The 21,680-nt window shown below is 43.7% G+C and overlaps 1 protein-coding gene and 1 long non-coding RNA gene across 5 annotated transcripts in view; both read left to right on the top strand.

Annotated features, from left to right (window-relative positions):
* Nucleotides 1-11,792, top strand: part of KIAA0586 (KIAA0586 ortholog) — a 69,828-nt gene extending 58,036 nt beyond the window's left edge. For 3 of the 4 annotated variants that reach the window (XM_074543979.1, XM_074543981.1, XM_074543978.1), the window contains one exon: nt 11,427-11,792. In XM_074543979.1, coding sequence (XP_074400080.1) covers nt 11,427-11,569 — 143 coding nt within the window. In that variant the 3' untranslated portion in view covers nt 11,570-11,792. The remainder of the gene's footprint in view (nt 1-11,426) is intronic. The other variant, XM_074543980.1, reaches the window with a different exon arrangement.
* A 404-nt stretch (nt 11,793-12,196) lies between these two features.
* LOC141729443 (uncharacterized) lies at nt 12,197-21,471 on the top strand. The gene is made up of 3 exons (XR_012580938.1): nt 12,197-12,766; nt 14,424-14,605; nt 14,888-21,471. It is a non-coding gene; the product is annotated as an uncharacterized LOC141729443 (long non-coding RNA).
* Nucleotides 21,472-21,680: the final 209 nt, after the last annotated feature.

Raw genomic sequence — 21,680 nt, 5'->3', positions numbered from 1 at the left:
ATGTTGTGTTTGAAGAAAGATGATCTTTAAGCCTTTGTTCTCTCCTGCTCTTGTGTAGGCAGCATAATGCTCAGTGACAGAGTAATGACAAGGGAAAACATATTCCCCAACTTGGAGATGTATTGAATTTTAAGTATATTCCAGATTCAGTTCTTCCCTGATATTTAAGAGGCAGAAAGAAAGAAAATAATGGATAATGTTTCTTAAAATCCTGGTCTTATTGTAGCATGTGAGGGAAATTGCCAGAAAACAGATTGCTTTATCTGATACTTGCAGAGAAAGTATTGCTGAACTTCAGAGTGTGTTGTGTGTATAATGTGAATGAATTTGCTTCAGGTGACATATTGGGAGCCATTAAATTCCACGAGGCACACAAGATAAGGCTTCTTTTGCCATTGTGCTTTTCCTGCTGGCACACGGTGGGTGTCATCATGTCACATCAGGATTGTGCTGAATAATTGAGTCTGTGCCATTGTCAGCTGTGTGGGGGGCTTGCAAAAGCCACTTTGCTGAGGAGCTTTGTGTAATTGTTGTTCCTGTAACAGCTCCTGAAGTCAGGTGTGTGCTCTGGAATGATGCACAGTGTCTGTGCCCTTCACCTCAGAGGACTTTCACAGCCTCAGTGGTTGGATAATTCCAAGTTGTTGTGTCCATCATCAGGCAGAGCCCAACTCTGCTCCCACACCTGCAGACTGGATTTCCATGCATGATCCTTTGCAGTGCAGATCTCCCTGTATTTTGGCCAGGCATATTTAAACCCAGAGAACTGATAAATGATTTTCCCTCAGATGCCAACAAGCTCTGTTAATCCTGCTCATGGCCTTTTGGTTTCTCTGGGTCTGGATTGAAGGGACTTGAGACAGTAATTCATGTTCAGACTCAGGTGTTTATTATTTCTTATCAGTAAAACTGCCTCACTACTGTGAGTTCAGCAGCAAGGCACAAAATGGGCAACAATCTCTTGTTACAACATCTTTCAAAGCTAAACTATCCAATTAAGAACTGATACCTGGATTATTCCCCCTTTTAACCCAATAACTGATCCCACAGAGCCCACAATGGGGACTTTCCTGCCCAGTTACAAAATGCCAACCAAACCCATGGAGAAGGAGGAAGAAGAAGCATGAAGAAGAAACCCAGAATGACATCCACATCTTGCTTCCATCCACAACATACTAAAAATCCCAAAACCTAAATTTCTCACCAAGTGATCCACCTACACTGCTCTATACAATCTACTTCACACCTTAGTGGATTCCAGTCTGCCTTGAAGTTTAGGAAACTTTCTCCATGAATGAGGGTCAAAGTCAGTGCTGCCCTAGGGGTCAGGGCACCCCAGAGCAGACAGAGAAATATTCCCTGGGTTTCCACAATGGCCCAAAGCACTGAGGGATGATCTGGGTGCTCTGCAGGTTTGGCACCAACACCTTGAGCTGGGAAAAGTCAGAGCTGCAGAATTTCCTGAAGGCAATTGGTGCAGCCAGCACCCCAAATTTCAATTTGTGTGTGTGTGGCTGCAGCTTCAGAGGCAAAGAGCATCTGCCCAAATGAGAACCTGATGGAAAAGGTTCTGTTCAAGGCCCTGCTTGACAGCAGCTCCAAGGGCTGTGCAGAGCAGCTCCTGACAAGAGCTGTTGGTTTCTCTGGTGCTGCTGGGAGCTGCCTGCAGTTCCCCCTGTGTTTTGTTGTTTTTTGCCACTTAGCACAGATGGAGGGGGATGATATTAAAATCACTGATGTGTCTGAGAGAGAGTAGAGAAGGTGGTGCACTGTGCTTAATGTGCAACATTAATGTAGAGAAATACATTTCTGCAGCTCATTTATTCTGCTGCTTTAGAGCTCAGATTCACCCAAGTATTGCAAAGGAATTTTGGTTTTACTCTTTCTCATGTAACAAGCCAAGGGGGATTTTTTGTTTTGGTTTGATTGGTTTGGGTTGGGTTTTTTTGTTTGGTTGGTTTGCTGTTGTTGTTGTTTTTGGGAGTGGTTTTTGGGTTTGGTGGGGTCTTTTGGGGTTTTTAGGGTATTTTTATTTTGTTGGGTTTGGGGGGGTTGTTGTGGGGATTTTTTGTTTTTTGGGGTTTTTTTTGTTTTGTTTTTTTTTAAGGAGGAATGCTTATCTGGACTGCACAAAGTTTATTCATTTTAGATTTTAACAAACTTTAAAATAGCACAAGATAAAATCATATATTTACTCCCAGATCTTTCCAAGTTTCTGGTCACAGGATTGGGAAGGCAGAACTGCTTGTCATCACACTGAGGGCTCATTTCAAGAACAGGTCACAATAGGGTCTGGTCACAGACAGGACCAGAGGAAACGTCTCAAGTTGCACCAAGGGAGGTTTAGGTCGGATATTAAGAAAAATTTCTGCACTGAAAAGGTGGCGAGACATTGGAACAGGCTGCCCTGGGAGGGTTGGAATCACCATCCTGAAAATGTTGAAAAAATGTGTTGGATGTATTTGGGACCATGGTTTAGGGGTGAACATGGTGGTGAGGGTTAATGGTTGGACTTGATGATGTTTGAAGTGTTTTCTAACCTAAACAATTTCATGTTTCTATAACAGTGAGTTCCCAGATCTTCCAGTAAAGACATTTAATGTTTTCCTTGTTTGAACATGTGCTCATTTATTCAGTCCTCTTTCTGAGCTAACAGAAAAGTTGTTTGCCTCTCTAAGCTTCCTAGAAATGCTTATTCCTATCCATTTTCAAAGGTCATTGATATCCACAAATGGTAAAACCTGTAGTGGCCACCCTCTGCTGCTAAACCAAAGGCTGGAAAAAATGTAATTTTTATAAGTTTGCTTGTCCATGTGCTAGAAATGTGCATGGAGATGTTCTGGAATTTATTAGACTGACCATTGGAAAATGCAAACTCTATGTTTGGGCATTTGTTCTGTCTTGTTTTGTTTTGTTCCTGGGGAAAATGCTCATAATTTTCTTTTGAAAAGGTGTAATTACAAAAATTTTGGGTAATTGTGCTGTAGGTAGAAGCATTTTTAATATGCCAGATCCTGGTAATGGTAGTACAGTAAAGGGAGTCTTGGCAAACTGTTTCCAGATGGGGAATCCCATGACTTTGTTAGTGAAAATCATCAAAACAAATCACAGGATCATGTGAATATTTAAGTATTCAGAGTAGAAAAATAAAGCTAGTTTGCTTGTGGTTGTCTAGAAAAACACTTTTTATTTGAAGTTCTTTACACTGAGTATACCTTATTTAATTTTTTATTATAAGAATGAATTTAGTGACTCCATTATATGTGAGGAGGGACTTGAAATGAGAAAATTCTGCCCTGCAACACTTCCCTTCAGGCAGAAAGTTTTTCTCTTTTCTTTCTGATACCCATTCCCTGACTTTCAGTCAAATCTGGGTGCAGATTGCAGCCATGGGATAAAACCTCTTGTCTGTTTGAGGAAGAGCTCATTGAGGTCTCTCACTGAACTTTTTAGTGGTGAAAAGTGACTTGTGACTTCTTACAGGGGTTCATTGAAACTTCTCCTCTGAGATTGCTCAGGATATTTTGGATATTTGGTATCTGGGGACAGTTTGGAATTGTCCAGTTCCATCCCCCTGTCATGGGCAGGGACACCTTCCCCTATCCCCCCAAAATCCATCCTGGCCTTGGGCACTTCAGAGGATGGAGCATCCACAGCCCCACCTGCGTTTTAGCTGTGAATTGGGAAGATTTTAATTAATTTTCAGATCTTAATTGATGGTGGAAACATCACTTGACTTTGGTCGCTCAACTTTAATTATTCGTGTAAAAATATTTTTAAATTGTTGTTCAATAAAAGGAGGCCATGTAACTTCTAAGAATTAAAAAGATGTTTTGATTTTTATTCCTGTTCCTTGCCACTCCCCAAGAGGGCTGTGAATGCTGCTATGTGTGGCACTGTGGCACGATGCAGATGAGCTGGAGGCAATATTGCTGCAATTAATATCATTAAGATACAAGGTCTCAGTGGAGCCAGTGCTACTGCTGGCTTTGCACTGACATCCCAAGGGAATTCAGCAGAACTTTATCTTAGAATTAAGTGTGAATTCCCATAATTGATCATTCAAGTTCCTTTTTTTTTGTTTGTTTCTTTATTTTGTTTCAGATACAGGCATTAAAATGTATGGACCTCCAAACATGAATAACAGAGCCCAATATATTCTAGAAATATGCTTTTGAAATCACCTTTCTGTCCACTTGCTGGTTAAATTTTGCATAAATTTTTTTAAAATCGTATATAGGTGATATTTAGTTTTACTGAATAAGTAAAATATTAATTACACCATTAGATCTGCAGATTTTTAATTATCACTTTTCAGATTCTCCAGATTCCCCCAGCTGTTTACCTAGGTTATCTCTTGTGGATTTAGGGATTACTCCTCCCCCTGGCCGTTGCACAAGATACACATTTTCCTGGTGGTTTTTCAAAGACTCTGGACCAGTAAGGAACCAACTCCTTCTCTTTTTCTTATTTTAAAATAAAAGTTGCAGCTTTTATTTATGCTAAGTTTTCCTCAGGAAAATTGGTTGCAGCCTGGAGAGAGCAGTGCTTAAATGTTAAATTATTTGTTCTGAGCCAATTGCACATCCAGAAATCACAGCCATCTGTATGGAAAAATCAAATTCACTTTTAATATTTCTTCCTAGTACTAATAATTACTGTAGTTATTTGGAAAGATCATTACACATGTTTTGGAAGGGATTTGGTGGGAAACAGCAGCAAGAGATGTGGCCAGGGAACAAATTTGTTAAGCAGTGAGAGGTTCTACAGAGCAAAAGATGCCAGATCTAAAGGAGCAGAGTAGATTTCAGGCACCAAAAGGAAATATTTATTTAGTAAACTCTGCAATCTCGTTTCTAGATGTTTTTGGAGCTGCTTTCTGTCTGCCCTTCCCTGCTGGTCTCTGTGTTAGGATTTTGAAAACTCTGGTTTTAGTTTATGTAATGTATTTCTAGTTTTTGTTCTGTTTAGTGTTGCTGTTGGTGGGAATATAGAGTGTTTTGGAAAAACCACTGAACCTTGAACTCCAGCTTGAGAGGAGGAGAAAACCATTTTCAAATATTCTGCTTTGAAATATTTGTTAGCTGCTGAGCCTGGCCCCACCCTCCTTTACTGGCTGGGGATCTGCATTTATTTTCTTTTTGAAAATATTTATAGCTGGGCTGTACATTGGGGGTTACACAAACAAACAGCAAAAGCACAGTGTGTGTGTATACACGTGTTTATTTTCTGTGTGCTTGTGTGCAGGGTTTCTGTAAGTACATGACACCAAGGGGAAGGTGGAATTTGCCAAGTTTAGGTCAGAACTTGAACTGAACTCACATTATATAGTTTTCTGTCTCCACTGGTGTCTGTGGCCCACTTATGGAAGTTTATGAGTTGGCTGCAGCCTTTGAGAATGAAACCATGTTTTTTCAGCTCCAGCAGTAGACTCGTGCTTTTAAATCCAGACATTTTTGGCTCAGTTCCCCCAGATGTCTGTCCATTTCTGTAAAACAGCTCAAGTGTTTTAATTGTAAATGTACCCCTTGCATGGAGCTCAGCCCTAGAAATCTGGCCTTGTTTTGCCTCGAGTCTTTTCTGTTTGTAATGAAACAGCCAAGTTGGGGCAGTGTGGGTTGGGGTTAAAAAAGAACTGCAGGCATTTGCAGGACATCTTGTTCTTGTTTTCTGTGTTTCTGTCCCACTGAAGGCAGAGCTCTCACCTGCTGCCAGGTGAATGTTTGGCAAAGCATTCACACAGCAGGAAGAGAGCCCCTGCCCTAAAAAGCACATTTTGGCAGAGCTGAAAAAGCCCATCTTCTCCACAATAACCTAAACAAGCCCATGGATTCAGGTGATAAAAGCAAGAAAAGCTCTGGAGGAGGAACTCTCATTTCTAATCAATGGAGAATAATTTGCCCAAAATTTTGGATTATTTGAGTACCTGTTGATGGTCCTGCTTATTCCTGAAAAGATTGTATTCATTAGTTCTATAACCTATCCACTTTCAATTTTATTAGCCATTGGATCCAGAAACATTGAATAGCCAGTGTGCACAATGCAGCTAAATTCTGAACTGGATTCAGAACTGGAAATGCTAAATGTCATTATAATTAGTAGCATGATTGACATTGCAGTGTAATTTCTTTTTTCAGCTCAGCCTTCAGTATGTAAGTATTACATCAAAATATGGATGTTTCTTATCCAAGAATGTGTTAGCCCAGCAAGCCTGGAATAATTTTGATTTTGCCAAAAATGCCACTTCTTGGGTTGCTGTGCTTGGTAACTCACCTGTACAATTATGTATGAAAGTGAGTGAATTTCAGTGTGGTACCACACAAACCCATGGAGACATGGCCAGGACACATATTGGTGCAAAATGGAACTCACAGCTTTGCTTACAGGTAAAAGGAGACCTTCAGGAGCATCCAGTTCCACCCCCTGCCATGGGCAGGGAGCCTCCCACTGTCCCAGGTTCCTCCAAGCTGCCCTATCCTCCAGACAGGAGAAAAGAGGAGAAAAGAGAGGAACAGATAAGAGAGGAGAATTGAGGTGCAGATAAGAGAGGCTGCCAGGCTGAGGGCTGGGGATGTTCAGCCTGGAGAAGACTCCAGGGAGACCTTAAAGGCCCTGCCAGTGTCTAAAGGGGCTCCAGGGGAGCTGGGGAGGGACTTTGGACAAGGGATGGAGTGACAGGACAAGGGGAATGACTTCAGACTGACAGAGGGCAGGGTTAGGTGAGATCTTAAAAAAAAATTCTTCCCTGTCAAGCTCTGGCACAGGTTGTCCAGAGAAGCTCCATCCATGCAAATGTTCCAGGCCAGGCTGAATGGAGCTTGAAGCAACCTGGGATAGTGGAAGATTCCCTGCCCATGGCAGGGGTGGAACTGGATTATCTTGAAGGTCCCTTCCAACCCAAACCATTCTGTGGCTCTACAAAATGTTCCTACAGCCAATGGTTCTGTTACCTCTGAGCCTGTAGACATTTGTTCTTCTGCTTTGCTTTAGAACTTCTTTACTTCTCTAAAGAACTTCTGACGACTCTCTTTCCCTTCTAATGGTCTTTGCAACTGTATGCCAGATGTAAATCTTTTTATGTAGGGAAAAAGCAAAATGGGGGAATGACAGGAAAAAAAAAGGCACCTTCAGTGAAGATTTTAAGATGCTGAGTTGGATCTGCAGGTGCTGTGCTATCCCAGTGCTCAGAGCACTTGAGCTAATGCCATCTGGAGGAAGTTATTTGTTGGGACAGGACAGTGTTTGAAACTTTGAAGTCGGGAATAAACAAAGAAAAAGCAGCTGGAATCTGGCGGAAGAAGAAACAAGCCATTCCTATCGGCCCCTGCTATTAAAGGAATGAGAGCTCTGCACTGGAGTTGTTTTTACAGTCTTGGGAGTTTATTCTTGCTCTTGAAGAGAGCTGCTTCAGTTGGGGAATAGAGGGAGGATTGTTTTGAAAGTTTAGGAAGCAATAGGTAGGTAATTACAGTAATTATGGTTCTGATTTTATATACTGAAAAATAACCTGGGTCCTGATCCTTCAAACCCTCCCTATTTATTGTCTTGGTGGGGAGAGATGATTTACAAGAGCATGGACTGACAGGACAAGGGAGAATGGCTTCAAAATGAAAGAGAATAAGTTTAGATTAGATACTGGAAAAAAATTCTGGACTGTGAGGGTGGTGGGACACTGGCACAGGTGCCCAGAGATGCTGTGGCTGCCCCAGGATCCCTGGGAGTGTTCCAGGCCAGGTTGGACATTGAGGCTTGGAGCAGCCTGGGATACTTGAAGGTGTCCCTGCCCTTAGCAAGGGTTGGAACTGGTTGTTCCTGAAGGTCATTTCCAACCCAAACCATTTTGTGATTCCATTATTACAATTTAACTTACAAGATATGGCTCTCTTTCATCCCCAGATAGATTTAAAATACTTTTATTTCATATATGGACACCCAGTCAGAGGAGTTAAAGCACATGGTTTTCATTTGGCTTAAAAGTCAGACTTGTGTAGTCATTTTATTTTGCCAAATAGAAAAATTCAAAATGAAAGATTTTAAACATTTTTCTTTGTTCTTACTGTTGCTATATGGTGTGAGTAACCAAACCTCCCTTCAGTGTGGTTTATTCTTTTTTCCTTTGGCACACATTCATGACACCCTTTGTATGTGGCATATTCTGAGTGTGACAGTACCTCTTAGAGAAAAACTCCCTTCACAGGTCACTGGATGGTTGACACACCATTAATTTTTATGCTTCTGTTAAACAAAGGTCTGGAAATTAAATACTGTACATGAATTTGTTAGAGAGTGCCAAGAACAGGAAAAATCTCTGATCTGAAATGTGACCTTTTCCATCAGCAGGTCACCAAGATGTTTTCAGTCACTGATGAGTTTCTACCAGCCAAGGACTCTCTTACCAAGAGTGTCAGTTTTCACAGCTCATAGGAATTTATTCTATTAGAATAATGAATTTGGAAAACTGGAGGTCACCTAAGGTCACATGCTCCATTTATTGGATTTTAACAAGGAAAATTTTTATAAATACACCTAACTACATGATTACAAAATTGTACTGAGTACTCCCAGAGCCTCTAAAATAGGAGAGGGGAGGAAACCCATGAAGATTACCTGACTGCTTGCCCTTTTGTGCTTTGTAAAGGAAAAAAAAATCATTTCCATTTTTATGGTGTATCAAAAGATTTTAACCATTCTGGTAAGGAATTCAGTGTTAAAGAGGAAACCATCTTAATATTGGTTATGAGCTGCTCTCTGATGAGGGGAAGACATAAAATGGAATATCACATTATTAAAGAAGGAGCAGAGCAGGGGCTATACAAGGATTTAAACCAGTCTGCCTCTTTTGTGTCTTTATTCCCAAACCCCTCCCTGGATGTGTGTTTAAAGTGTTTTATGCACTGGGTGTGCACGAGGTTACACTCAGCAAAAGGTAATAATGAGAAAACACATGTGAGAGTAACTTGGTAGTTGTATTTTTGGGGCCAATGCAGAGTTTCAGGACTAGCAGCTTTCTATCCTGGGAAGTTACAGGCATGGAGCAGAATCTCCCATTTAGCTGAAATATGAGATCCATGGTTTTTTCACAGTTAAAATGCTGAAAATCCATGTTCTGTATTTTCTGTGTGAATGTAACAAAGTCAGAGACTTCAGGTTTCTGCCTTTAAAAAAGGTTAATGTTGACTTTGGATATTTGTAAGTTAAAGATATTTTGATAGCTCAGGAACTGGTAAATTTTCTGTTGAGCAAGTAGATGGAATTACTATTTTTATTTTTTCTGTCTTTTAGCACTTTATAACTATTGTAAAATTGGGCTGTAGTATATCTGTAAAATATATTAGAGTATGTGTTAGAGGAATGCAGACTAATATGATACTTTCTTTTAGCACTCCCAGAATCAAAGACTTGAGAGGTTCTGACAGAGCCTTGGGAGAAGGGAATATTACTTTCTTTTTTCCTTTCATTTTTTCTTTTTTCCTTTTTTTCCCCCTTTTTTAACAAACCTGAAAACAGCTGTTGAAACAATGACATCATGGAATGTGACATGACTGTGGAAATTATTAAGAAAGTCAAGCTTCGAAAGCATCAAACTACATCTAGGGTTGGAGAGGGGCTTTAGTAGAGGATGATTTGCCAGGTTTCCTTGGGCATTGCACAGTCAGGTCTTCTCTGTGTCATTTTCATGTCTGACCAAACAAACCCAGCAGCCTTTTTGTATCACACAAACGCAGCCACAGACTGCAATCCCAAAATCCCAGGATGGTTTGGGTTGGAAGGGACTTTAAAGCTCATCTCATTCCAACCCCCTGCCATGGCAGGGACATCTTCCACTATCCCAGGGTGCTCCAAGCCCTGTCCAACCTGGCCTGGAACATTTCCAGGGATCCAGGGGCAGCCACAGCTGCTCTGGGCACCCTGTGCCAGGGCCTCAGCACCCTCATAACCAACGCCTTCTTCCCAATATCCCATCTAACGCTGCTCTTTGTTAGTTTAAATCCATTCCCCTTGTTCCATCACTCCATACCCTTGTGGAAAATCCCTTTCCACCTCTCTTCCACTTAGGCACTGGAAGGCTGCTCTGAGATCTCCCCAAATCCTTCTCCTCTCCAGGTGATGTGCTGATTCCCTGAGGACACAGAAAATGCTCTTGGTGCTCCTGCTGCCTTCCTGAATAGCAAAAGGCTGTGCTGGCTCAGGTCACTGCCTGTCCTGCCTTTACTGTCTTGGGCCTCACTGATATTTGATTTCCCAGGCTGTTGGCTGCTGTTCCAGCAGGAAAAACAGTAGTGGAATTTTATTTTAGCAGTGGGGTTTTGTTTTAATTAGCCATTCGAAGCGTGCTTTGCTGCCAGTCAGATGAATGCAGATGACTGCTTCGGTGACACAGTAGATAATTAACTGGGCTGAAAGAAAGCCTAACTTTTTTGTTTTATTGGGAAAACAGTGTTTTAATTACCTAGTCTATCACAGAGGAAGGGAGAATTGTTACAGCTTATTGGAATAAGAACAAGCTCCAAGACTTTGCTGTTGTACATGGACTCAGAGATGTTTGTTTTGCTTGTAGCTGCTGCACTTAAATGCCCCCAGGACAACTGAAATCTCAAAATGCTCTTGCTGCAGTTGAGCGCCAGTGCCATTTCTCCTGAGTTCCTTTATTCTTTGTTTCTACCCTGATCCATGACTTCCTTTCCCTGCTCCATGAATTGATTCATCTGGTCTCCTTCCTTTGGCTAAATACATTAATTTTTGCCCATGGCTTTTTCAATGCTCTGGAAAACACCAGAATCACCAGTATGCATATTTGCAATTATTCTGGGCCTGCTGAAGGTTATAGATATGTGTGTGTGTGTGTGTGCGTGTGTGTGTGTGTGTGGTGGGTGTATGTAAATACAACCCAGTGTATCTACAGAACTCAGGTGCTTCCAGTACTTAAAGGGCATCCATAAATCTGGAAAGGGACTTTTTACAAGGGCATGGACTGACAGAACAAAGGGGAATGGATTGAAACTAACATAGAGTAAGTTTAAATTGGAGATTAGGAAGAAATTCTTCTCTGTGAGGGTGGGGAGCCCCTGGCACAGGGTGCCCAGAGGAGCTGTGGCTGCCCCATCTCTGGCCATGTTCCAGGCCAGGCTGGACAGGGCTTGGAGCAACCTGGGATGGTGGAAGGTGTCCCTGCCATGGCAGAGGCTTAGAATGAGATGGTCTGGAAGGTCCTTTAACCCAGACCCTCCTGTGATTCTGTATGTGCACAGAAATTCTTCCCTTTGTTACCTGGTAAGGAGAGTTCTTCTGGCTCTCAAGTGCCTCAGAACTGTGTACCTGCATTCCCATGGAAAATGGAAAAATGGAGATGATTTCAGCAGAGTTCAGTCATTTGTCACAGACAGCAAATAATGACTTTAGTTTTCCTTTTCTTTTCTTTTTTTTAGGAGATGCTGCCCCTCACCTGAATCCACATCTTTCTGCAGCAGGGGTGTCAGTGCAGCTGCCTGGCATGAGCACAGAGAATGAAACTCAGAGTCTGAGCAGTGCACGTGGAGATTCAGATTCTTCAGGGACAGACACATTTTAAAGCTTAGGGCTGTGTCTGGCAGTCTCTGTCTGAAGATGTTGTCACTGGTACGTTTGTCTGTCTAGTGTGATAGTCTGGCTGTTCCATCAAAATAACAGTCTTTCAGTACTGCTTATTTTCTACTATTTTTTCTTACAATATTGTTATTCTTTTAAATGATTCTGTCTGTGAATATATCAATTATTTTTAAGCAAATAAAATTCAGTTTTTTCCAGAATTGTCGTGAGTTGAAGTCAATAAAGACCTTTTAAATATTTATTATTATAGGAGAATGTGGAAGTGGTTGGTATTAAAATCCACTGCAAAAGTGTGTCTCACTTATGGAAAACCTTTTGGCTCAGTATCACATCAGTACTGTCAAAATGTTGAGCCAAAGTGAAATATATTTGGAGCCAAAGTCTGCAAGAGAAATTTCTCTTTCTAGGTATCATCAGAGGTTTTTCATCCTTAGAAGACCACTATGACAAGCCAGTAATTCAAAACTGTGTGTGAAAAAGACCTCTAGAATTTGTATTATTATGAAGAATTTATTTTTTTAGACTTACAAGAATTTCTCAGCATTTCATGTTTGTTTCCCTAAAGATTTTTTCCCATCTTGAAGCCTGTGAATGAGAGATTGTGTAAGTAAGGCTATTTCTTTACACTTTTAGTGTATTTTTTTTTCCCTTCTCATGAGACAGAATTAATTCCTGCAGTCTCAGCCCTTCAGAATCATGGCAATCTCAGTTGGGAATGCCACAGTAATGGTGAACAGCAGGAGTGCATGGACACAGTGCCACCCTCCCAGGGACTGCTCCAACTTGTGGAGACTCTGTCAGGACAAGGGGGTTGATCCAGGGGGAAGGTGGGATCACCTGTCCCAAACAGCATCCAAGCAAAATGAAAAACAGGAATTCAGATGTGTTCCAGTAGAAAAAACTGGGAAAGAAGCTGTTTTCTAAGCAAGGCAAACAAAGCTTTGCTCTGTTCCTCATCACTTATGAGAGGCATTTAGTTGTTGCAGATACTCATAACTGTGAGCAATTCCCATTACTGTTATTTTCTGGAGCCTGCACTGATTTCCTCTCTCCTTAACAGAGAAATATCAGAAGTTCTTTTTGGCTTTATATTGATCTCATTGACCACAAGGTTCAGTTAATTTGCTGCAGCATTTGCAAGGCTAAATGGAAAAGGAGAGAGAGAGCTTCAGCCTGCAAGGTCAGTGACATCCCCAAAATTCAGCTTTCAAGGGTGTCTCTTATGCACCTTGCAGAGTTGTGCTCTTGTCTGTGAGAGACACATAAATAGCAGATTTGGGTGGGGGTAAAAGAGTGTCACTTTAGAAAAAAGGAAAATGCAACATCACTTTAAAATGCAACATCACTTTAAAATCCAACCACTTTAACAAAAAGGAAAAGCACAAATGAGAACTACAGAAACATGGAATGGTTTAGGCTGGAAGGAACCTTAAAGACCATCCAGTTCCAACTCCCCTGCCAAGGGCAGGGACACCTCCCACTATCCCAGGGTGCTCCAAGCTCCATCCAGCCTGGCCTTGGGCACTTCCAGGGATGGGGCAGCCACAGCTGCTCTGGGCACCCTGTGCCAGGGCCTCCCCACCCTCACATCTTTCTTCCTAAGATGCAGTCCATGGGATGGCATCTCTGGGAGCTGGCTTCCAGCACGTGATGCCACAACCCCTGGCACCAGCAGGGAGCTGCTTCCCAAAGCTCTGCAGCTGTGATGGGGATCTGCACAGCTCTGCTCCTTGCTGCTCTCTGTGGAGCTGCACTTTAAATCCCACTATTGACCCAATCAATGCTTTCTATAAACAGCAGCTTCCCCTCCTCTGGGGAGGATGGGGATGTTCTTTTACTCTGCAGTAGAAGTTGCTATGAGAAGTGATTGCACTGAAACAGGTGAGAGGATAAGGAAGTGCAGTGGAGAGGGTGTCACAGACATGTTTTATGAAAAATCCTTTCCTTAGGATTTTTTCTCCTGAGAAGCTGAAAGGCCTCAGGAACAAAATGTAAACATTGATTATCTGCTGCTGTGGAATGCAACAGGTGCATCTGTGATTGGTCTCATGTGGTTGTTTCTAATTAATGGCCAATCACAGTCAGCTGGCTCAGACAGAGAGTCTGAGCCACAAACCTTTGTTATCATTCTTTCTTTTTCTATTCTTAGCTGACCTTCTGATGAAATCCTTTCTTCTATTCCTTTAGTATAGTTTTAATATAATATATATCCTAAAATAATAAATCAGCCTTCTGAAACATGGAGTCAGATCCTCGTCTCTTCCCTCATCCTAAAACCCTTGTGAGCACGATCACAGAGAGAACTTCTTAAACTTAAATCTTTCCTGCAAGAGCAATCCTTGCTGGAGCTGTGTTCCAGGGGCTCTGTCAGTCCCTGCATGGCTCAGGGTGCTGATGTTCAGTTCAGGTCCCCTCTGTTGCAGGTAAAGAGCAGCTGAGCTGTTCCTGTGCCCAGGGCTGCAAGGCTGGGTCAGGCCTGTGCTCTGCTAAACAAAGTGCAGTAACTGAATTGAGAACATGCAGAGAGCTGTCAATGAGGGATGGGGATGGGATGGATGCAGCAGATGGATGCACAGGCAAGGAGACTGTTTAGGAAAGGATGAGGCAGCCCAACCAGTGGGAGAGGCCATCAGCTCATAATCCCGGGAAAATTATTGCATGGGGTTTTATTGTCTGCAGTGCTGAGCATCTCACATTTTGTTCCAATTATCTTCTCTTGCAATTAATCAAAGGTGTTGTCGTTGTCATTGACAGAATTGTGGAAAAACATTGAGGAAAATGTGTCAGGAAATGCCCAGTGAATACCATTTTCAGCCAGTTTTTAAAATTCCCCACAGGGCTGTGTTCTCTCCCAGCTTGTCGTGACTGACTGATCTTTTTGGAAGCTTCTGGGTTCCTGGCACTGAGCTTCAAAGATGTGCTGCTGCTGGGGATTACAGCATGGATGGCACTGGGATCTGCTAATCCTTCATCCCCACTGCAACCTCTGCTGTTCCTATTCAAACAGCATTTTGGAAAGGTAAAAAAAGTGCAAGCTCTTGGCTTTTCCTTCCTCCAGGCTTCCCCAAAACAATGTGTCCTGCCACATAAACATAAGGGAACCTCTGTAAATCTGGCACTCCATGCATGGATCATATTACAATTATTTATATTCCTAGGAAAAGTCAGGGGGAGAAGGGAGGGTTGCTTTAGTTTTTATCTGAGTCTCCATTTTGACTTTGAAATGGGAAAAAAAAAACCCTAAATGTATCTTCTAGAAATTTATCTATTTCTTACTTTTGGATTCAGTCTTGTATTTCAGGTTCCTGTAAATAGTTTTCCAGAGTTGGAAATGGTAAGCACATGTTCTGTGAGCACAGCCAAGCCTTGATAAGGAATTTTTCTGTCTGCATCTCCAAGTTCCATTTTGTTTCTACAGCTTTTATGATTGAAAATGCACATTTCTCATGGGCACTCACAGAACTGAAACAGCATGATTTGCAAGCTTGCTAAATGGATTTCTTCCAAGCCACTCATTGGGGTATGTCATCAAAGCTTAACAGCATCAAATAGAATTCCATCCAGGAAAAGTATTAAAAAAACCACCTCTGTACAGCTCTATTTTTCAGTGAATTCTCAGCAGCAGAGAGGTGAGGGGGTAGGAAGGGTGTTATTGGATTTCAGGGTTGTAGCGTGGAAACCAAACCCTGGCTTTATTTTTTGGTTTGATTGAATTCCTGGTGAAGTTTGCTCATGCCTTACATTGGGAGAGCTCTGGAACGAGGCTGTTTGCTCATGGATTGGACTGGCAATGCTGGGAAAGCACGAAACTGAAATGTCAGAAGCTTTTATATTTGCAGAGAATCTTTTTCTGACTTTGATGAGGAAAATCTGACATTTTGGAAGTGTGGTGCTCAAGAATCCATGGCTTTTTCCCCCCTTTTCTCCCCTTCCTGAAGATAAAAGGGGGCTGCTGTGTGGTGAGAGTGGTGGGACATGAGATTCCTGGCACAGGGGGAGATCCCAGCTCCCAGGCCAGCCCTGGCTCTGGGACAGGACTCCAGCTGGTGTCACCCCTCCCTGCTCAGCTTATCAGGGTTTTCAATATCAGAAGCAGAAAATTTCATGTGCACACTTCCATCTTATCTGAATTGTGGGAAACTGGATAAAAGTGAGGTTTTTGTTATTCCTGTTCATAGCTCAGAGATGGAAGTTGTCAAAATTAGCTGCTAAAAACATGAGCTGCCCTTCCCAGGTGCTTTCTGAATTGCTGCAGGATAACATTTCTGTCCTGATGGAGGAAAGATGTGTGTGCCAACCTCCTCCCAGTGGATTAAGCACTCAGATGTGTAAAATGACACATGTGCAAAAATTCTGCTGGATTCCAGTCTGAAATGCAGCCACAGAAGAGCTGGAACCCTGCAACTGTTTAACAGCTCCCTGTGAACACTTGGCACAAGCACTGGGGGCAGGGTTGCATCCTGTGGGATTGTTACAACAGGGGAAATCCATCCATCCTTCCCAGAGGTGTCCCAGTGCTGTTTTGTGTGTGGAACTGAAAGCTTCTGCATAAGCAGTGAGATATTTGCCTGCCTGGCAGGATTGTTCCTATGGAGATCTCTTTTTTATTCCCCTTTTTCTGCTGCCCTCCTGATTTAGATGCCTGTCTTTCATAAGTCACCTCAAAATATTCATTATTTTGTGTATTGATGCCTCCACCAACTCTCCAGGACTTGGATGGGATTTTGGTTTTTTGCTCTTGTGAATGTGGCCAGATTCCTTATCCAAATCTCAATGTTGTGGCATCCTTGAGCCAGGTCAGGGAACTGCAACAAAAGGTTTTTTCCAGAAATCCCAAATAAAATTATGGAAATCTCAGTGTGGTGGTGTGGCCAGCTGAGCAGAGGCCAGAATAAGGGCTGGGCTTTGTTCCTGTGATGGCAATAACACAAACCCACAGTCCTGTAGCCATGTCTGCAGCTTTTGTTGTATTTTGGGTAGAAGGGGAGGCCTGGTTTTGTATTTTGCTCTCATTTTCTGCCTTGAGAGGTGAGTACAGAAAGGGGATTCTTATAGTTCAGGGGTTATTTTGTTCTTTATATATTGTTTCATATTTAGGTTAAAATAGAGAAGGGAGAGAAAAGTCAAGTAAGAAGTGGAATCAGAAGCCTGTGAGGTGCCTTGATCATGGAGGAGGTCATTCCCCAATATTTCCAATGCAAGAAAGGGCCATTTTGGGAAAAGGTGCTTTTTCACCCTCTCTGTAGGATTTACTTGGGGCAGAGAATCATTGTCCTTCTGGTCAGGCTTCATCCCAAAGGTCCCGGGCTCCCAGGCTGGCAGATCCTGCACCAAAGTTATGGAGGACCTTGAAGGGGGATGTGAAGCCCCTCAAATTTCTTGAACTAAAAGCCAGTGGGGCTCTTTCCCATGGTCTAGGGCAGCTCCTAAAAAAAAAAGTTAGGAAGAAGAGATACAAAAATCACTCCCATGAAGAGCTGAGCAGGCGCTGAGCAAAGAACTTTACTAAAACCCAAAAATCTAAAACCAGCTGGGAAGCAGCAGTGCTGCTACTCTGCTGACGAGCTGGAATCATCACCAGCCTCCAGCAGGGAGGTTTGGGAGGAAAGCAGTGAACTCCCAGCAGTGCCAGCCTTCATCCTGCCTGGCAGGGCAGACAAGGCAGCAGCTTGGGCTCTTCAGAACACTCTCAGCTCTGTTCTCTCCTGGCAGGGGTGCCCAGCCCTGCAAATTAGGGTTGCTAACACTTCCTATTGCCTTGACCTGGCTGCAGGCAGGGATGCACTGGGGTCTTCTAGAGGTCTCAGCACTCCAATTTGTCACTGTCAGATGAAAAAGCTCCCCTGGTTGGTGCCTGGGCCTTAAAGCAGGTGCAGTTGTACTTCCCTGCAGCCTGTTATCACCTAGAGAGCTGAGTGTTTGATCACCATGGAAAAATCTTGCCACTGAAATGAGGACTTAGAGCTTATTTTTAATGGGTTCTGGGAGCTGCTTCTTGCAGTGATGGGGGATTTGGCTGGGTGAGTGGCATCCTGTCATTTTCTTTTTTTCCTCCCTTCCTTTTATCCTGACAGTCTGGGAAATCACTGCTGCAGTGTGATGTGCCCTTGGCCAAGGGCATTCAGCATCCTGCATGTCACACAAACACCAGAATCACATCCTCCCTCTCTCCTTCCCTGCTGTGCTCCTTCATCAGCACCTCTGGCACAGCAGCAGGCACACAGTGACACCCAGGAACTGCTGCAGGAGCACTCAGGGCTGCTCATGCTGGGTGTTCCAAGCAGTTTCCAGCACTGTGCCAGGGGATGGAGACTCAGGGATTCCTCTGGCCCTTAAGCTCTGCAGCTCAAGGCTGAGGGGGGTTTCCTGTGCTTGGGCTGCTGAGCTGTTGCCTCTTTGTTCAGCTGATTTTGAGTTGCAGAATTCAAAGGGACCTTACAGACCATCCAGTTCTAATCGAGGGACACCATCCACTAGCCCAAGTTGCTGCAAGCCCCATCCAGCCTGGCCTTTGGCTTTGTTTTGTTCCCCCACATCAATTAACTAAACTCATCTTTGCCATAAATGTTTTATTTTTAAAAGCAGTTGCATTCTCTAACTGTAGTAAGGATGTTTTCCAGGGTGTGAAATGCCAGTGTAGGTTCTTTACACAGACAATAGTGGCTGATTTCTGCAAGTCCTCCTAAATCCAGGAGGCTCCAAAGGGTTAAGATGGGGACCACACCACAAAGAGGCATTCTTATGGAAAATAAAAAGAGCAGGAGTGTGAGTCAGAGGGTGACAGATTCTGCTTTCTGCATCTTCTCCTTGTACTGTTTGACAGGTAAAGCTCTTTGAGGGAGTAACTCCTTGTTTTTCTCCACACTGGGCCAGTAAATAACAGCAAAGAAGTGTTCATCCCTGCCTACCCTGAACTGCTTGTGTTCTTATCTTAATTGCTTCGTTCTCACAACCCACACTCAATCTTCTCAGAAAATCAGAGCCTTGAACTTCATTCCAGGATCTTGAGGAAATCTCACATCTCCCTGCCACTTCCCAGCCCCTCTCATGTAGGAGAACAAACCCCATCTCTCTCCCCGCTTGATGTACTCCGAATTTCCTGGGGGATTATCTAAACAGAGCCCACGTGATCCATCTCTCTCGAGCCCTCTACAAATGGGAAGGCATAAATCACAGGGCCCTACAAATAAACACAACTGGCAAGATGTTATTTTCCCCTGTCTGAAGTACCAGCAGTTCTTTCATCTGCTGCCTCTTGGAAACGTGTCTGTTCAGAGAAAGTACAACCCTCCCCATGTACACACAGTGTTTTCCTGCCACTTCTCCTCACAAGCTGTAATGGGAACCCTGCACCAGAAACACTCAAAGAAATGCAGCCAAGTGAATACCTCTTACTGTTTTCACTTCTCTTCAGCTTGGCTCTGAAAGCTGAAAGCATTCCTGTTTGTGAGGAAAGGAATGGTTGGCTAAGAAAGGGAAAATCCTGACCGTGAAAATCCTGCTGCAGCTTAATTTTCAGACTTGTGACTTTTCATGTTATAGTTGGGGGGTGTTGGGCATCATTAATTCTGAAAATATTCATTGTAAGATGAAGAAAGGGTAAGTTCTTGCTCTAATGAAAACAACTCGGAGCTGAACACTTAAAAATGCTACAAAAACTGGAGATGTTTTTACAGTTAAGCCTCGTCTGGAGTTCATTTAAAATAATCATGTTTACATGGAGGTGAATTAGTGAGCTGAGTTCTGCCAGTGCCTCACCAGAGTTAGGAGTACCCAGCCAAGAATTATAACCCTTGTAATTCAGTCCCTGCCTGCTGCACCCCCAGCCATGTGCAAGAACCCAGAGGCAGAAAGGCCAGTCTGGAGGGGGTGGTGGCACCCAAATTCACTTTAATCAGTGATGAATGCTGTAGAAATATTCCTGGGGGAATATTGGATCCATGCTTTGCCTCTCAGTGCAGAGCCACTATTTTTCTGTGTGTAACAGGTAAGGCCAGACAGGGGCCCTGTTGCTGTGACTCTGCTGAGAGTGGGATTCTGTTTGGTGAGCAGTGAAGGTGTCCACACCTCTGCCATCCCTCTGCACCTCCTAATGGTTTTTGGAACAGACTCTCTAGGATGGGAGCCTCTCTGCTCTTGGAGACTCCTCCTTTGGGCTGAGTTTTTCTGTTCATTCCCCACATCCCTGGATGGTTGGGATCAGGGCTGAGCCCACCCCAATGGTCATTCTCCACTAGGACCATTGTTCTGAGAGCCTCAACGTGAGCAAATCTCATCTTCCAAACTTTCTTTGAGGAGTGCTGGCTGATAAATTTGGTTTTGGAATTAGCAGTGCCCAGAGAGCTCCATGCAAGAATTACTGCTCCACTCTTGTCCTTAGTTCAGCTACCCTTGCTTGAGAGTAAAATACACTTAGGCAATGAGTTTTGCATCTCATACACATAAATAATAGCAGGGAATGGCTCTGGCATGCCTGGGCTGTGAGATCCTTCCAGGAGCCTGAGAAAGCATTTCTCCCCCAAACTTGTGAGTGGCCTTCCCAGCCAAGGTCTGGGAGCAATCGCAGAGAGCAAAAGCTTTTTGGTTTTGCTTTGATGATCAAAAATGCAGTTGCCTTGAGTGTCAGCTGATATGAGAAAGAATTTTTTTTCAGGCAGCCTCTGCTGTTTTCGGTTAATTGGAGCTGGTGGTTGTAGCAGTGCCTCTCCTGACCCTTGTCTGGTCTCCTATCTCTGTCTGCTGCTCGTGAGCTGTCACCGGAGATGCTCTTCCTGCCTGGGCTCTCAGCCTGCTCCTGGAGATGCCCTTCCTGCTCAGCCTGCTCCTGGCAGGCTGGCCCTGTCCCTGCCAGGCTGTGTGTCAGCAGGGACACGTGGCCTGGCAGCTGCTCCATGCTGGCAGCTCGGTTGCTGTCGTTTTCCTTGTTACTGCACCCTGTGCTGGCCAGGAAATGTCAGCCATGGGCTGCCGGCTCGGGCTTGGCTCAGCTCCCCTCATCCCTCTGAAGGGAAAGGTGGACAGAGGGAATCATGGAATGGGTTGGGTGGGAAGGAACCTTAAATATCATCTCATTCCAACCCCCTGCCATGGGCAGGGACACCTTCCACTAGACCAGGTTGCTCCAAGGGAAGAAAAGGAGTTGACCAGAGCAGGTTACAAAGGCACACAAGGTTACAAATGGCACCAGAAGGTGCCAAGCAGGTAGGGACAAGCAGGGGGTGTGTGTTGGTGGCAGATGGGCTCTGTGCTGGGTGCTCACTCCTTTGGGTCTGGATCTGAATGACCATGAGATCTCTTCCTCCAAGTAGAAATAGGCTGGAGGAATCTCAATGAGATGAAAAGGAAATAATTTTATTACAGCAGCCTGCAAGTTCCTTTTTTTCTGGGTATTAATGTTGGGGATCAAATTCTTCCCTGATATAAATCTGCCTGTGGCTCCTTTGGCTTTTATGGCACCAAAGCCATTTCCTGCACCTTGTTATTCACTGGGTCTGTGCCTGGATGGTTCCCAGCCTGAGGATGGCTGGAATCCCAGCCATGGGTCCAAGGTGCTCTGCTGGGTGTTTGCAATCCAGAGCATCTGCCCAGGGAAGCTGTGGCTGCCCCTGGATCCCTGGCAGTGTCCAAGGCCAGGCTGGACAGACTTGGAGCACCCTGGATAGTGGAAGGTGTCCCTGCCCATGGCAGAGGATTGGAACTGGATGAGCTTTAAGGTCTCTGCCAACCCCACCATGCTAGGATTCTATGATTCCATTAAGGACTTATTAATTAGGCTGCCTTGTATTGCACAGTAAATTGGGTGTGTTGACAGCAGCCTGTGGTCCAAAAGCTGCAGATGCCACTGCTCTGAGCACTCCTCACTAACCATTAGCTTTTAATTTGTGTAAATAAAGATTCTCCTTACTTATTTTTTTCTTTTTTTCTTTCTTTCTTTTTTTTTTTTTGTGACTTTTGGGGCTGGGAGATCTCTCTGCCAGCTGCTCTGCCCACAGATATTTTTCTCCAGATAACAAATCTTGAGACCAGCAGCTGAACCACGACACGCTGCCATTTTAACGAGCTGTAAATTTAGAGCATCTTGGCATATTTGGGAA

The sequence above is a fragment of the Zonotrichia albicollis genome, chromosome 6, assembly GCF_047830755.1.
Source record: "Zonotrichia albicollis isolate bZonAlb1 chromosome 6, bZonAlb1.hap1, whole genome shotgun sequence".
Classification (NCBI taxonomy): domain Eukaryota; kingdom Metazoa; phylum Chordata; class Aves; order Passeriformes; family Passerellidae; genus Zonotrichia; species Zonotrichia albicollis.
This window is presented reverse-complemented; position numbering and strand designations above follow the sequence as displayed.